Source organism: Vicugna pacos, chromosome 6, assembly GCF_048564905.1.
Source record: "Vicugna pacos chromosome 6, VicPac4, whole genome shotgun sequence".
NCBI classification, from domain to species: domain Eukaryota; kingdom Metazoa; phylum Chordata; class Mammalia; order Artiodactyla; family Camelidae; genus Vicugna; species Vicugna pacos.
The window spans coordinates 22,573,416-22,588,206 of NC_132992.1; the positions used below are offsets into that span (position 1 = coordinate 22,573,416).

At 36.1% G+C, this 14,791-nt stretch overlaps 1 protein-coding gene across 14 annotated transcripts in view; it reads right to left on the reverse strand.

The window, feature by feature from the left end:
* Positions 1 to 431: 431 nt before the first annotated feature.
* The window catches only part of MGA (MAX dimerization protein MGA), a 144,355-nt gene continuing 129,995 nt past the window's right edge, over positions 432 to 14,791 (reverse strand). For all 14 annotated transcript variants that reach the window (XM_031672915.2, XM_015237148.3, XM_031672916.2 and 11 more), the window contains 7 exons: positions 12,891 to 13,021; positions 10,513 to 10,564; positions 8,140 to 8,346; positions 7,213 to 7,324; positions 6,697 to 6,930; positions 5,244 to 5,420; positions 432 to 4,371 (listed from right to left, as the gene is read on the reverse strand). In XM_031672915.2, coding sequence (XP_031528775.2) covers positions 3,095 to 4,371; positions 5,244 to 5,420; positions 6,697 to 6,930; positions 7,213 to 7,324; positions 8,140 to 8,346; positions 10,513 to 10,564; positions 12,891 to 13,021 — 2,190 coding nt within the window. In that variant the 3' untranslated portion in view covers positions 432 to 3,094. The remainder of the gene's footprint in view (positions 4,372 to 5,243; positions 5,421 to 6,696; positions 6,931 to 7,212; positions 7,325 to 8,139; positions 8,347 to 10,512; positions 10,565 to 12,890; positions 13,022 to 14,791) is intronic.

The window sequence follows — 14,791 nt, forward strand, 5'->3', positions numbered from 1 at the left end:
AGTAGTTCAATGTCAAGTTTTTGTAAACTGTGATACTAGTTAACATATAGCTTGCTTTAAGAACATCTGTTGTCCTTAGCCACAAAGACCTGTTTATGTCCTGTTATTCCTCAAGGTAACAGGTATATTACCTTGAACACTGGTAGTCGTATGAGGCTAATCTTTCCTCACTGTAGAATGACTCTGAGACAAATACTTGCCATTAAGATGTACAAAATTTCAAAGTCTCCATGTAAAACACATTGCAAGGATTAGAATACCACAAACCTCTCCCAAATGGCATGTCAGAAACTTTGAAAACAGTAAGGAATTCCTACGATGTAAGGAATTCCTATGATTAAACTCCTTCAGTGACACCTCTCCCAAATGTTTCAGGGAATTAGCATTCTCTACTCCAACTCAGCAAAAACCTCCCAACAACCAAGTCCTGCTTTAATTATTATTAACTGATTTATTTCAAGTTTATACATTCTCACTTCCACTTGCCAAATTTCTTCTTAGGGTTCTAAAAAAATAGTCATTTTTCAAAAGCAGAAAAAGAAAGATATATATTTAATATATAAAAGAAAAAGCTAAATCTGACATAATTATATTCTTAAAAACATTCCATTTATTTACAGATGTATAAAAAGGCGAATTATTGGTCTACTGAGATCATGCTTCTTACAGAGTTAGGGTGAGAGCTCACTAACCTCCCAATTCCTTAACTCCTCTCACTCAACTACACCTTTCATAATCACACATGTAATTTTCATAGATCAGTTTCTCCTGGGGTAAGGTTAAAGGGTAGGAGTTTTTGGAGATCTTAGATTTCTATCAAGACTGCAGGATTGTTCTGAAGACTGATCCCTCCTCAAATTAGCCCTGACAACTTTCTAATTCTAAGAGATCTTGAAAACACCATTATCTTGGAGGTTTGTAATGACATCTGCAGCCTTCCTTGAACACCTGGTCTCATCTCTCATTTCCATCTTTGTACATATCTCATAAACAGAGTCAAATATCTTCCCATCAAGAACTGAATATTTTCTATTTGTCTATTTTCTTCTAAAAAAGAGAACAGTGTTCAGAAGCAGAATGGTCCTTCTTTTCCTGAGGATTACTCGCTCACTTGCCTGCTCCTTGGCTGACCCTCAAAAGCTGTAACAAGAGCCTTGGGAAGTCAGGAGGAAATGTGAAGACAAGACAAGCAAAGAAATAATGGGAAACTGCTATACCTGGATTAAAGTACTAGCATCTCCAAGGACAATTATTAGCAGGGAAGACAGGTGCTGGACTCCTTGGCTAAGGCATTGAATGAAATCTCCTGGGTAAAGAGAAGTGGGAGGGATAATGAGAAGCTGAGGGGCACTCATTACCTACTTCAAGCTTCTTCAGTAACCTTTAGAGGTGGGGAGGTTGAATGCTGATGAGCAGGTCTAGAAAGGCAAGTAGCAGAAAACCAACAAAGAATTTGCTCCCACTGCAATTTGCAGAGGAAAATTTCCCACCCTTTTCAATCTGTTTATTACCAGAGTTACTAGAAAGGGAACCAACCATGGTAGTAATTCACCAGCTAGGATCATTCCAAAGTTGGTCTCACAACCTAGTTCTGAAGATACGTTGAGTGGGATTTGGGATAAAGAAGGCAGGGGATGTAGAAGAAACAGCATTACCTAGGCACAGCCCAGGCACTGGAAGCTCTTGTGTTAGTGTTTCACAACACAAGCAAATTCTGTCAATGAAGACAGAACCGGGGTTACATTCCAAATATAATTACTTAAGAAAGGCAAAATGCAGCAGCTAAATCCCAGTTTATACATTTTCAGAATAGTGATTCTTGCCCCCAGGAGTTTCCAAGAGACCCCTCAAGTGCACCATGATTATTTACAAACTAGATAGGAAACATCATTTCTATACTCAATACAAATCTCATCTTCTAGGTTGAAAACTTCAGCCTTTGAGAAATCTATGAAAACAACTATACAAAAATATAAATATCTTTATCTTTACAGGCTGTCAGTCCTTCACATCCTGACAGCTAATGAGTGAAAAAGCTCTACAGATCACTGAATCCATGGTAGCAGGTAATAAAAAATATATCTTGTGATTCAAATACTGCCTTATTTCCCTGGTAAAGAGTGCCTACTGTGACTTTTCATTTCTTTACATCCTGTGCAGGTAATAGTGAATGAAACCTTCAAGCACCAGGAGGCTGGTTTGATTTGGGAAATATCCAGCCCCACAGTTTTTTATTTTGGCCACTGTCTCTGGTATGGGAATGCTTTTCACTTTAGCTCTCTCTTGAGTGATGTGATTTGTGAAAGGGGCTCCCTCTATGCCTACACCTCCAAAATACATATTCCAGGTAGAAAACCCCAGTACTGTAAAATGGTCTTCTCAACATCCAAAGACAGTAAGGGAGAACTAGTATTTTTTTTTAACATCTCAAAAATGATTACCTTAGTAATTTAAAAAAATTTTAAAGCATTCCTACTTTACCAGAAGGCTTGGATTTGTAATTCTGATTGAAAAGGTGAGGGAATGGAAGCTACTTGGGATATGAAAGAAGAGAAAATTCTGTTGAACGACACAAAGTCCTTCACTTTGGTATTCCATGGTACCCATCCTCTCTCTCCCTACTCTTGAAACACCATCTAAAAACTATCTCTTCTGGATCCCTTTGCACAAGTGCATCACATTCCTTGGATTTCAGACTTAAAACTAGAACACCACTATCAACTAAGGATCAGTCCATAGCAACTCCAAAGTCTCAAGCAGCTTTTTCTCTGGGAGGGAAGAACTAGGAACCATTATGGACCCTAGTCTTGCTATGAACTCCTTGGGTAAGAGGGGCACCTCGTGTTCAGTAATGGATCACATCTTCTAAGAGGATGAGGAGACCCAGCACCACAAGTGAGGTAACACATTTTAACATGATCAGAATTTCATAGTAGTAATTTCTTATACCGAGGTCAGCACCCTACCCCCTTTCTCTACCATTATCCCCTGCATCAAAGTCAAGGATCACAGTTCCATGACACAAATAAACAGATGCCTGCAGAGAAAGGAGGTTTCCCCTCACAGCCTGTCTTCCGCCTGAGGACAAATAAGTTCATTTCCCTGCAGAACTTGGTGAGGCCCCAGAATTGCCCAGTTTGGTCACAACAGGTGCCAATGTAGGCATCACCTTGCTCTCCCGGCATTCCTGGTCATTCCCTGTTAAGTTCATTTTGTGTCCAACTGGCCCAACTTTGGTGGCTACAGGTGCCAAACAAGGCATCACCTTGAGACTCTGACCATCTGCATCACTGGAAGGATTAGCTACTTTTAAACCCAGAGGTGCCAACTTTGGCATAGGCCTCCACAAGGTATCTGTGCTGCTGTTTTCTAGGCCAGCCTTCATGTGTAGGATGGGGGGTGAGGACACACTTTCAGGCTCTGCAGGGATGCCAGAAGTATTCTTCCCTCCATCACCAACTTTCCTGTGGGAAAGGAGGGAATCCTTTATCTCAGTGTCAATAACAATCTTAAGGACATCTGGCTCAGAGGCTGGTTCTGCAAGCTGTTTTTCATTCTCAGAAAAGTCATCATCTTCCAAGTGCAAGAGGAGGGGACTGGCAGAGTCACTCTCCGCTTGTACATCAGGCAACTCTTTCAAACCAGTTCCCAAGTGGCCAACTTGGAAAGATGCTCTGTTCCCAGGAGGAAGCTTACTGATAAAAGCCTGCCGAGCATCCCCTGGGAACTCTGTATCCATAGAACTGGGCAATTCAGCCAGGCTAACAGAGTCATCATTTAACTGCTGATTAAGAAAGGCAATCTCATTGAGCAGAGAAGTCAGTGTCTCATCAGTATCATCCTCATCTTCCATGTTAGTTAGCAGTTCGCTGGGATCCAGTGCTGCTTCCTCTATAGCTGATGCTACCTTTCTCAGTTCCATCTCTATGTTTGAGTCTTTGAGATCTTTCACCTTTAATTTATGAAATGAAGATTCCTTCGGCTTCAGTCTCTCCCGTCTTGATTCACTCCCTTTCCACTTATATTGAATCCCTCTCACATCACCAGAAATCTTTTTGGGTAAGAACTCTTGTGCTTCTTGCATACTGGAAACATCAACTATTTGTGGAAAACCAGAATCTTTATTTGACAGATAAACCTGTGTTGGGCCCAATGTCACTCGGCCATCTCTATGGTTGCCTCTGGAAGAGACTCTACCCGAATCTTCACAGGAGTTATCTTCATTCCTGACAGTGTTTTTCAGGTGGTCAGGTGGCTTGCCATCAGGAACTTCATGAGGATATTTGCTGCCACCCATATCTACCAAACCTCCCTCTGTGGCCAATGATGTCACATTAACAATTCTTGGCATCATAAATAAGTCGTCGTTTTCTGGGGGGGAAAAAAAAATTCATTTATATCTAAATGGTAAGCATCTCTTTCATTCATACCTAATGACTATCTCAGGGAGTTGTAGTTAAAATTTCACAGGTCTACGTTTATCAAGAAGATGAAAGGAAATATCCATTGTTTCAAATTATAGACCTAGCCTAACAAGAAAATAGGTAAAATCTAACCAAAAGACTCTGATATTCCATCATCAATAAAAGTTCTATTTAATTATTTTATAGAAATGCTCACCAAATTTATTTTTTATCCTGAGGTAGACATGAATATCAATTCTGTTTACCCCGTTGACTGCTACTGAGGGAAAAATGAAGCCCAAAAGGCAGCAGTGTAAGAAAGTATGATTCTTCCAGATAGGGTTTAGCAGTATTAGTAAGGATACTCTTCTTCCTTAATAGAAATTTAGGTGCCTATAACCTAAATCATCAAAGTGAGACTTCCTTTTCAACTCTACTCCTTATCCCCAAAAGGGAGGGTACTCAAATTAAATCAAGCTGGTAATGTAGGAGTGCACCATCACTGAATACAATACAAAACTGATAAATATTTATCAACACCAAAAAACTAAAACAATGATTCCTCATCCTCCTTTTACTTTCATATCTTTCCAATTCTTTTCCTACTTAGAAATAATGAGACATCACAAAATAGCTCCCAAACCCAGATAAAAAAGACTAATCAATACCACAGATCGAGCCAAACATGTTCTAAAAAGAGAATCTTCTCTTATAGAGGCACACTCGAATACAATAGCTCTTTTAACATTTCAGAACACATTCAATGGCTTTCTGTGTCACTGTGAGATACCAGAGATAACTCTTTTTTACCATCCATAGAGGACAACAATTATGACATACCTGATTGAGCCACAACACTGCTGGCAACTTGAGGTTTTAGATCTGCTTCTAAGAGAGCAGGAGAAACAGTTACCACTGGTCCTGAGAATAGGGGACCTTTTAACGTGAGCAATTGCCCTTGCGGAGTCATCACGATGTTAGCAGAGGTGTGTGGAGTGTTAGAGGGTGAGGTATTTTCTGTAAGGAAGATCAGAAATTAGTTAAGGATAAAAGATCTTCACCTGATGCTAGTGTACATATAGCCTAGGACCTAGGAGACATCCCTAAAAACACTCTGACTTAACATGCAAGAAGTAAATTTCAAATTTAGTTAGGGAACCTCTACTAGGAATATATTTTTTGAACCACTCTTCACTGAGTAATGATTACCTGTCCAATGACTCTCTTAAGAGACAGAATTTCTTATTGCTGAGGAATAGAGCTATGGAACCACTTTTTCAATGGAATGCTTCTGATAGTCTTGATGGAGAATCAGGATGAAAGCACACACAATTCTATCCCTAGGGTTTGCTTTCCTATGTACCTCTAACAAATTATTTCAAGTTTTTCGACCTCACTTTTTCCATCTGTAAAATGAGGTGACTGCACTAAATGATGATTAAAATCTTTTCTTAGAAGTAACATCATTTGAATGTGCATGTTAAAACTAACTCATATTTTAGTGTTCACCACTTCTTTCTTAGTTGATGTAATAAAGTGGATTTCCTTGGTTTATCCACTGGGCTACCCAAAGAGTAAAAAAGCATGTACCATTCTCAAAGGATATGAACAAGTCATGTAGAATCAGTATAACCTCACTTTCAAAATCAAGATAGGAGAGTCAGAATTCAAAACCAATTTACTTTGTTCCTTAATACCAATTCATTGACAGATTACAATGTGCTGGAAAACAGAGCCTGAATTAACAACCAAAAAAAAATTTTTTTTTTAAATTTCCGATTTATTTGTCTCAGCTACATTCAAACGTGCTCAACTCACAAGCAGGAACTGCAGGGAAATCAAGGATTCATTTTTGGTGGAGGGTATAGCTCAAGTGGTAGAGCGCATGCTTAGCATGCATGAGGTCCTGGATTCAATCCCCAGTACCTCCTCTAAAAATCAATCAATAAATAAACCTAATTACCTACCCACTACCAAAAAAAAAAAAAAAAAAGAATTCATTCATAAAGTCTGAAAAGATGACAGCTTAAAAAAAATACTGAAAACACTAGAAGAAAATACATGTCTAGAGAATGCTGTCAAGAGTAGATCTTATATGTTACCATGACTGATAGCCTATTAAGATTTGCTAGAGTATATAAAGCTAGAAACTGAAATCTAACGTAGTTAATATTCTACCTTTTAAACAACCCATCTTTAATTCATTAAACTAAAATTATGGCCAAGAGAAGACGTTCAGTCCTCCAAACTAATGTTCATCTACATTAAGGAAAGCAAAGAATGTCCCTCCTACCTGTGGCCTGGTCTCTTTTTCTGGAAAGAATCAAAGGTTTCCCCTTTCTGTTATTTAAAAACATCTGTCCAAGATCTACAGATGATGCAGAAGATCCTTCCTGCTGTTTGCTAGTTCTGGGAGACACTTCAAACTCATCTGATCCCATCTTCTTTTTTCTTTTTTGTGCCTCTAGTGCTTGTTGTTTTGCATAAATATACTCTAGCTTCTTCAGGACCACTTCTTCTGTCTTACCTATAGATTGATAGGGAATAAACTGTCACTCTATATGACCCCACATAATAATGAGAAATAGAGTCAACTGAAATCCAGTTGATTTAACTATATTCCCTAAAACTATGGAAGGCAAGAGTGATTATAATCCAGAAGAAATGTCCCACCCAACCAAAAGATAATTCTGCTCTTAACTCCAAGAACCAAGCCTTAAACTAAGTAGTATCTGAAAGGTCTACTAAGGATTTCTCCACACTAAAGCTGTATTCATACTCTTTATCAGAGATCATTCACATATCTCACCTGAAAGAGATGATACTTTCCGTATCAAAATATTCCGTTTTCGAGTCAGGAGATTCTTCTGTCCTATCAACTTGTCTGCCTGATCTGTTAGTCCCTGAATTTCGCTGAATGCCTAAAACAGGAATAGTAATATCATGTTCATCAATTCCCTTTTTTCTGAAAAACAGGTGAGGCCTACACAATTTCTTTAATGAAAAAAAATTAATCTATTATTTTACAGAAATGTATAATGTCATTTAAAACAATTTTTGATGTTTTGGAATTTACATTTTGTTAAACTGCAGGAGGTTTTTCTGGCTTACACTTTTAGGGAAAGTAATTGTTTACAAAGAGCATCACTGAGTGGTTAATAGGTGTTTCCACTACTGCAAGGAGATACATTTTACTCACTTTTGACCTCAATGATCAACTTTAAGATGAACTCCTAAGTAAAGACTGGTTGAAGTAACTTTGTTCTAAACTGATATGAATGCTTGCCTTAGACTCTTCCAACTCCTACTTACCTTAGATATTCTACATGCAAAATTAACACTTCTGCTAGCTTGAATACTGCAGATTTTCCTTTAAAATGACTGTCAACTGTCAAAAAGTATATCAAAATATTAGTTATGTTATGCCTTTCACTGTGATAAACTCTATGTGTTATGGAGAACACCAGTGTAAAGAGCTGTGGTAAACAGAGTTTACCACTTTACTTGAAGGAAGGACAATAATAACTCTGCCACTTAAGACTCTGACCCTCAATGAAAAGCTACTCTGATTCAACATAAGGACTTTTCTTCCTAAGGGATTTATTGGGCATTCACTAGTCCACATTCAAATGTTAAATACAAGCTCTAATTTAGTCCATCCTCTTTCTCATAAGTATCTCTAGAAGATTACTTTAGTCAAGCTCTTATTTGTCTGTCATTTACACAAAACACTTACCCTAGTAAGAATGAGACTTTTGGAAACCTTGGAAGAATGAAGTAACCCCAATGTGATCTTCAGTTTCTCAAAGAGATCCCTCATTTCACCACGCCGGCGCCGCTCATTAGCAGTGTGTGTCCGGCGATAATATGCAAACGCTTCTGCTTCTTTCTGTAGTTTTTCACTCCAGTAATCAGGCTTTAGTTTTAGAGGAACTGGTGGAGCCTGTTCAAACAAAAGATGGCCACCTAAGTATCCCTCACATGTGCCTGCCCCTTTCCTCCACCCCAAATGGCACTGCTCTGTATCAGACACACATCATCTTCTGCCTGGACTATCTGAACTGGTCATCTTACTACCTACCAGTCTATCCTTCCTCCAAATCTAACTTCAACTGTGTAAATCTTAATACATGTTAATGTGATCATCACTTCCCAGCTCAAATTTCAGTAAGTTGTCAAATGAGGAAGAATTTGAGAGGGGACCTAAAAAGCTTATCTATATAATTTATCATTTAAATTTGTTTTCATGACACAAATTACATGAAAAAAAATTAACAAAATCTTGATGGCTGGAAAAAAAATTTAAAACTTTTTACAACTTGGGAAAGGATCAACAGCCACTCTTTCTAAATTACCATTCTCTGCAATCATTCCAAAGTGCTAGAAGTTTCCTAAACACACCATAATCCCATACCTCCCGCCATTACACAAGCTGTTGCCCGTACCTATTCCCTCCCACTCCCCTCCATAACTTAACATTTAAAACTCAAACTGCATTTTTCAGGAAAGTCTTTCTTGACCCTCAGAATGCCTCAGGCTTCTTTTCTTATTTATTCTATTTCAATTTTTAAAGTTATTTACTATAAGAAGTAATAAATGCATATCCTGTTTTAAATCTAAGTATGTGAAAAGATTATGATGAAAAGCAACTGTGCCTGTACCTGGATCCTCAGAAACAACCATCTTTTAATTCTTTTAGTGGCTTTTTCCGGTTAAGTCTACATCCTGAGTTTAAAACAGTAAAACAAGCTTACTCTTTACAATTTTCAATGCAATCTATTTACTTCTATTTATGCAGAAAAGAACTAAGCTCACCATTCTCTTACATCTCACTATCCCACCTTCCATATATATATAAAATTAATTTTAGTTCTATTGATCCCTTTGCAACCAAAATATAATTCTATCCCCATTTCTCATTTTATCAACAATAGACAGTATCTCTTTGTAAAATAAGGGTATTGGTACTTGTATTCTTCTCTTTATTTCTTCCTTCCTCTTTCACCTCCCAATTTGTCATCTGTACTTACACAGTCTTCAAGATTGAAACTATCTTCCATACTTTATAGAAGTTTTAAATCCCCCCATGTTTCTAACTGTGTTTGTTTCTAATACTGTTCACCTTTATCATAGTAATAGTGGTGCTATATCACGGGATAGGATAGCACCGAAAACTCTTCTACAAAATTACTGTCTTTCTAAAGTTAAAAACTGATTGTACATTACAATGGTGTGAGAGAATCAAAGATACAACCAGATAGAAAGAAAATTAATACCAAGTTTAAATACACCAAGACACTACAAATAATTTGCATATAATAATTATAATATAAAACAATGGACTACATAATGAACTATTGTAAAAATTCTTACATCTAAAAAATGTCTTAGGATGAATGAAAAAATACAGTGAAAATAGTGATAGATGCCAAATAATTACAACCATGCAAATATGCATCATATGATCTCCCAAATCAGACCAAACTCGAACTAATCACCTAGTACTTTTTCAAAGGACCTGAATACCACCCTCCACATCAACCCAATCTCATCACTGTCTTTATCTCATAAATTTACAAGACAGAATAACAAGTGGAAAGTGGTTAAACAACCAAACTCTTCTCCACTCTTAGTTATCAGTAAGGATAAAGAGGAAATCTTGCTTAATTATGGTACCACAATACCTGAATACATTAAGTCAAGGAAGATTTATGATTTCATGACTCACTGAATTGCTAGCCATTGTTTCAGAGAATAATTAAATTTTTAGGTCACTAGAAAAATCATGAGCCTACATAAGAATGCTAGCCTGTTTTACATCGTATCATTATATTATAGGACTAGTTTTCAAATACGCACATCAATTTTCATCAACTCCACGCCCATTTTAATTTCTCCAAATTATTCTATCAAATACATTTAGGAGAGAATAAGTGGGGAAAAAAGCATTAATAGTATAATTTCATTAAGGGGGCTGATTATATTAACTCACTGGTAAAAATGGCCCTAAAAAAGTCATAGCTAATATAGCTAATGTTGTTTTATCCCTAAAGACAAATGTTATCAATTTCATTAAATGAGTAATTCTCATTAAATACATTGTAAATACCTTTCGACTCCTTTCAGCAACTTTTTCATCTGCAGAGATATGTGTACGGCACCTAGATAAAGATAGTATTTTCCAATATTTTATTGAAATTCAATAATTTAAGACCTATTTTACAGCTATATTAAACCAAACTATCACAAACTGTCTAAGCTGTAACCAGCTTCTTTTCCTCAAGGTCCAATATGTAGCAATATGATTTATTCAACAATATACTACTTATTTTTTCAAATAAAAGTGTCCCTAGATCCTATAACTGCACATTCCTTTTTACAATCATGAACTATTTCAGATATATAAAACTGTACAAATACATAATCAACATTCAGGTATCTGTCACCGAGCTTGAGAAAAATATCTCCAAAATATGGGCGCATTGCCTTCCTTCTCATGAGTAAACACTCTCAAACTGGGTTTACCATGCACATCTTTAGTTTCAGCAGGAATGTATCAATAGATCCCTAAACAGAAAATATTATGTAGCATTTTAAACCTACTTTATATGTAGTATATCCTTCTTCAACTGATGTATTCAGTATTATATCTGAGATATGTTGATACATCTCTGTTCAATCATTTTAACTGCTATATAGTATTCCAAAGTGTGAATGTTCCAAAACTTATTTTTTTTAGAATGTTACTAGTTATTTAGGTTGTGTCCAAACTTCACAACAGCAAATGCATGCCCATCCGGTAACTTAGTCATGTCACACTGCTCCTCAAAGTGATTATCAACAACTTACACTCCCACCTGTAGGATACTATTACTCCACAACTAGACAATACTAGCAGAAATCTCAATTTTTTTTGCCAATTTTATAGGTATAAATTGGTAAAGTCAAATGGTTTAACCTGCATTTCCTTAATTACTTGTGAGGTTGAACAAATTTTGTATATGTTTACTGGCAGCCCAGGTTTCCTCTTTGGTGAACTGCCTGTGATATCCATTAGTTACTTTTTTACTGGATCATCTTTTTCTTACTCAGTTGTAATAATTATTTTATATCCTTGATACTAACCCTTTGTCAAACACGTATTGCAAATATTTTCCTTATAGTCTGAGACTGCCTTTTCACTGGCAAAAATTATTTTAATTTTAACAATCTGTTCCTTCAGGATCTGTGCAACTTGTGTGTTGGTTATTCTTGGCCCTTTATTATTCCAATCCATTAACATGGTATCTCTCCGTTCTTTGGTGTCTTTTTTTTCAATGTATTTTTATTGAAGTATATAGTCAGTTTACAATGTTGCATCAATATCTGGTGTACAGTACAATACTTCAGTCACATAGGAACATATATACATTTGTTCTCATATTCTTCTGCACCATAGATTACTACAAGATATTGAATATGGTTCCCCATGCTATACAGTATAAACTTGTTGTTTACCTAACAGTGTCTTTGGATAACATTTTATAAGTCTTGTGCAGCTTTTATGGAAGTCACAAACAGCTTTTTTTCTGTTATTCTTGTAAACAGTATTTTTAATTGTGTTTTTTGTTTGTTTGTTTCTATTGGTTAGGAACTCGATTTTAGTGTACTGAATTTATATCCCACAATACTGCTGAACTTAAATCTAATTAAGTTTTTAAGAGATTTAAATTCTTTCAACCTTAACCAGTGGACAATTGATGTAGCCTCCAAATAACCCTGGAGTGAAGAATACTCCTCTCACTCCTTAAAATTTGTCATTGCTACTTAAATGGTAGTTAATGAGATAGCAGGAAAAGCACAATATCTGCTACAAAATAAGAACTCTTATGTTCTTTCCTCCCTTCTTTCTTTTATACCCCAATTCCTAATCAATACAAGGTATATCAAAACAGAAAACTGAACAAATTTTTCTAAGACATCTGCTCTACATTCTCATCTCACCAGCTGAAAAGTTAAGAAAATTCTCCTAAATGTATCTCACCTGTCCAACTAGTAAAGAAACTAAATTTAGAATTTAATGCCATATTCTTAAAAGATGAAGAACCACTGTTGAGTAGTCCCCTTGTGCCAGTTATGCTATTTATTTCATGTATTATCTCACTCAACACTTTAAATGAGGGCATTTTCCTCACTTAATAGGTAAAGAATCTAAGATTCAGAGAGATTACAGACTTGTGCAAGGTTAAATAGCTACGAACTAGCAAAACTAGTCAGGCTCCAAAAGCATGTTATTCACATTAATACAGTGTCTCCTAGCAATAACAAGGCAAGTTAATTACCTCTGAATTTCAGCTCCTCTCCTCATCTACTAATAAGAAAAAAGCTAGAGAAATAAAGGAACCATGTCAGTTACCCAAAACTTCTGAACAGAACATTTGGTTTTGCTTATGGTCACAAAACCACGACCAAAACCCCTACAACAAGCCAAAGAGAAAAAAGACTTACAGCTGTTGGAAAGTCTGTGTGTGGGCAGCTGTGGTCTTCATGTGGGCAACATTAATCTCCTCGGAGAGCTCTTCCACAGTCTCGATGTCCACCTGTTCTTCATCATCCTCAATGTATTCTACACAGTTATTCTGAAATACAGCATCCCAACAGTAAATAAAGTATTGGGAAGCAAGCACACCTAAACTTTTCAACTGAGTACTCCCCTTATAAAACCAACCAGTGCCAAATATTGATCTTAAACTGTGAGTACTGACAGTCCTAAACTCGTGAATGGTAAGAAGGAATGAAGCCATAAAGATAATATATGGCTAGAGCTAACAACTAAGAATTACATTATAAATTGCAGATATATGTTAAACAGGTATCATTAGACTGAACAGATAAAGTCCACAAGGGGCTGTGTTGATGCTTCAGAGTTCTTTCTAGCAGACAAATTCAGGTTCAGATATATTAAAAGTTGCATAGATCTTAAGATTAAATAGGAGTAAAACAAAATTCGGTGAGAGAGAAGGTATAAGAAAAATTCAGGTTCTAGTTTAAGAGTGCTTCATGGCTAACTCCATGTTAAATATCCACAAAAATATATTCAAGGCAGATATGGAAATAGAATATATAGCCCAATCTTCTAATTCTCTCAACCCCAAAGAAAGAGAAATTTTAAAGAATTTCATATATCAAAAGAAGCCCAGGCTTGCTGTACTAGCTAATTATGCCAAAAATGAGTCAATCAGTAAGCATTTATTGAGCACCCATCACAGAAACTCATGGTAAATTTATCATATTATCAGTAGACTATATGGATTATGAGATACGCAAATATTTTTAAGTCCACCTTTAAAAGTGGTGTTCATTATGTCAGAAATTAAACAGAGAATATGTTATCTACTTAACTGTACTGTACCAGAAAGGCACAACTCAAAATGAAGCATCCCAATCAGTTTATTAATTTAATGTTTAAACCTGTTGGAAATATTACTTACCCCCAAATTACACGCTCCATATGGCTGATAGACATAAATGATGCAAGCCATCATTTATGCTGCCCAATTTAAGCATAATCTAAACAATGTCTGTTAAATGTAAACAATGTATATTAAAATTAACTTCAGGAAGCTAAATCAACAGAGCCCCAACAGAATCTAAAGAGTTTAAATAGTGATGCTAGGTAGATGCTTTACAATATTTAAACTAAAGAATGCATATTGCATGGCTTTAATTGCAGGCTTTGTAAATAATATCCAATAAACTTCATAGGGGAAGATTTAAATTAAAGAGGCACAACTTTCCTTATACTATTCCAATATAATGCTAATCACAGGCATAAAGTTATCATAGGTGTCAGACATGTACATAGATACAATATAGAATATAGACTGAGAGATCATTTAATATAAATGCCCTTACTTAAAAAAGGCCAGTGTGCCTCTGTCATATTCTCTACTAGGAAACTCAAGCCTTGCCACCCCATATGATTAAGACACTCTGAAAGTTGTACTACTAAATCAGTCCTACTGATTTCAATAGTTTTTCACTGGTTTTAAATTTGGACTGTTTTTGGTCTGATACTTACATAGGCTTAACTACAATGAGAGACTCTGCAAAAAGTGCAAGAAGAGCTACAATCTAACTCCTAAAACTACCTATAGATACAAGTCCTCAAAAAGGATTAAGCTATAGACAGAATGTGAGGCAAATGCATATAAAAGCAGCCAATTGTAGAGCTAGATCCTCATTTTACAAATGAGACAGCTGAGGTACAGAAATAACCAACACAGGAACATTAGAATATTTAAACATTTTAGGGTTTTAAAATCTTTTTTGTTTTAGTTTATCTGCATAAGGAAGTTACGCATTAACAGAGAAGGACCAGGTAACACAGAGGCTGAAATGAATCTCAA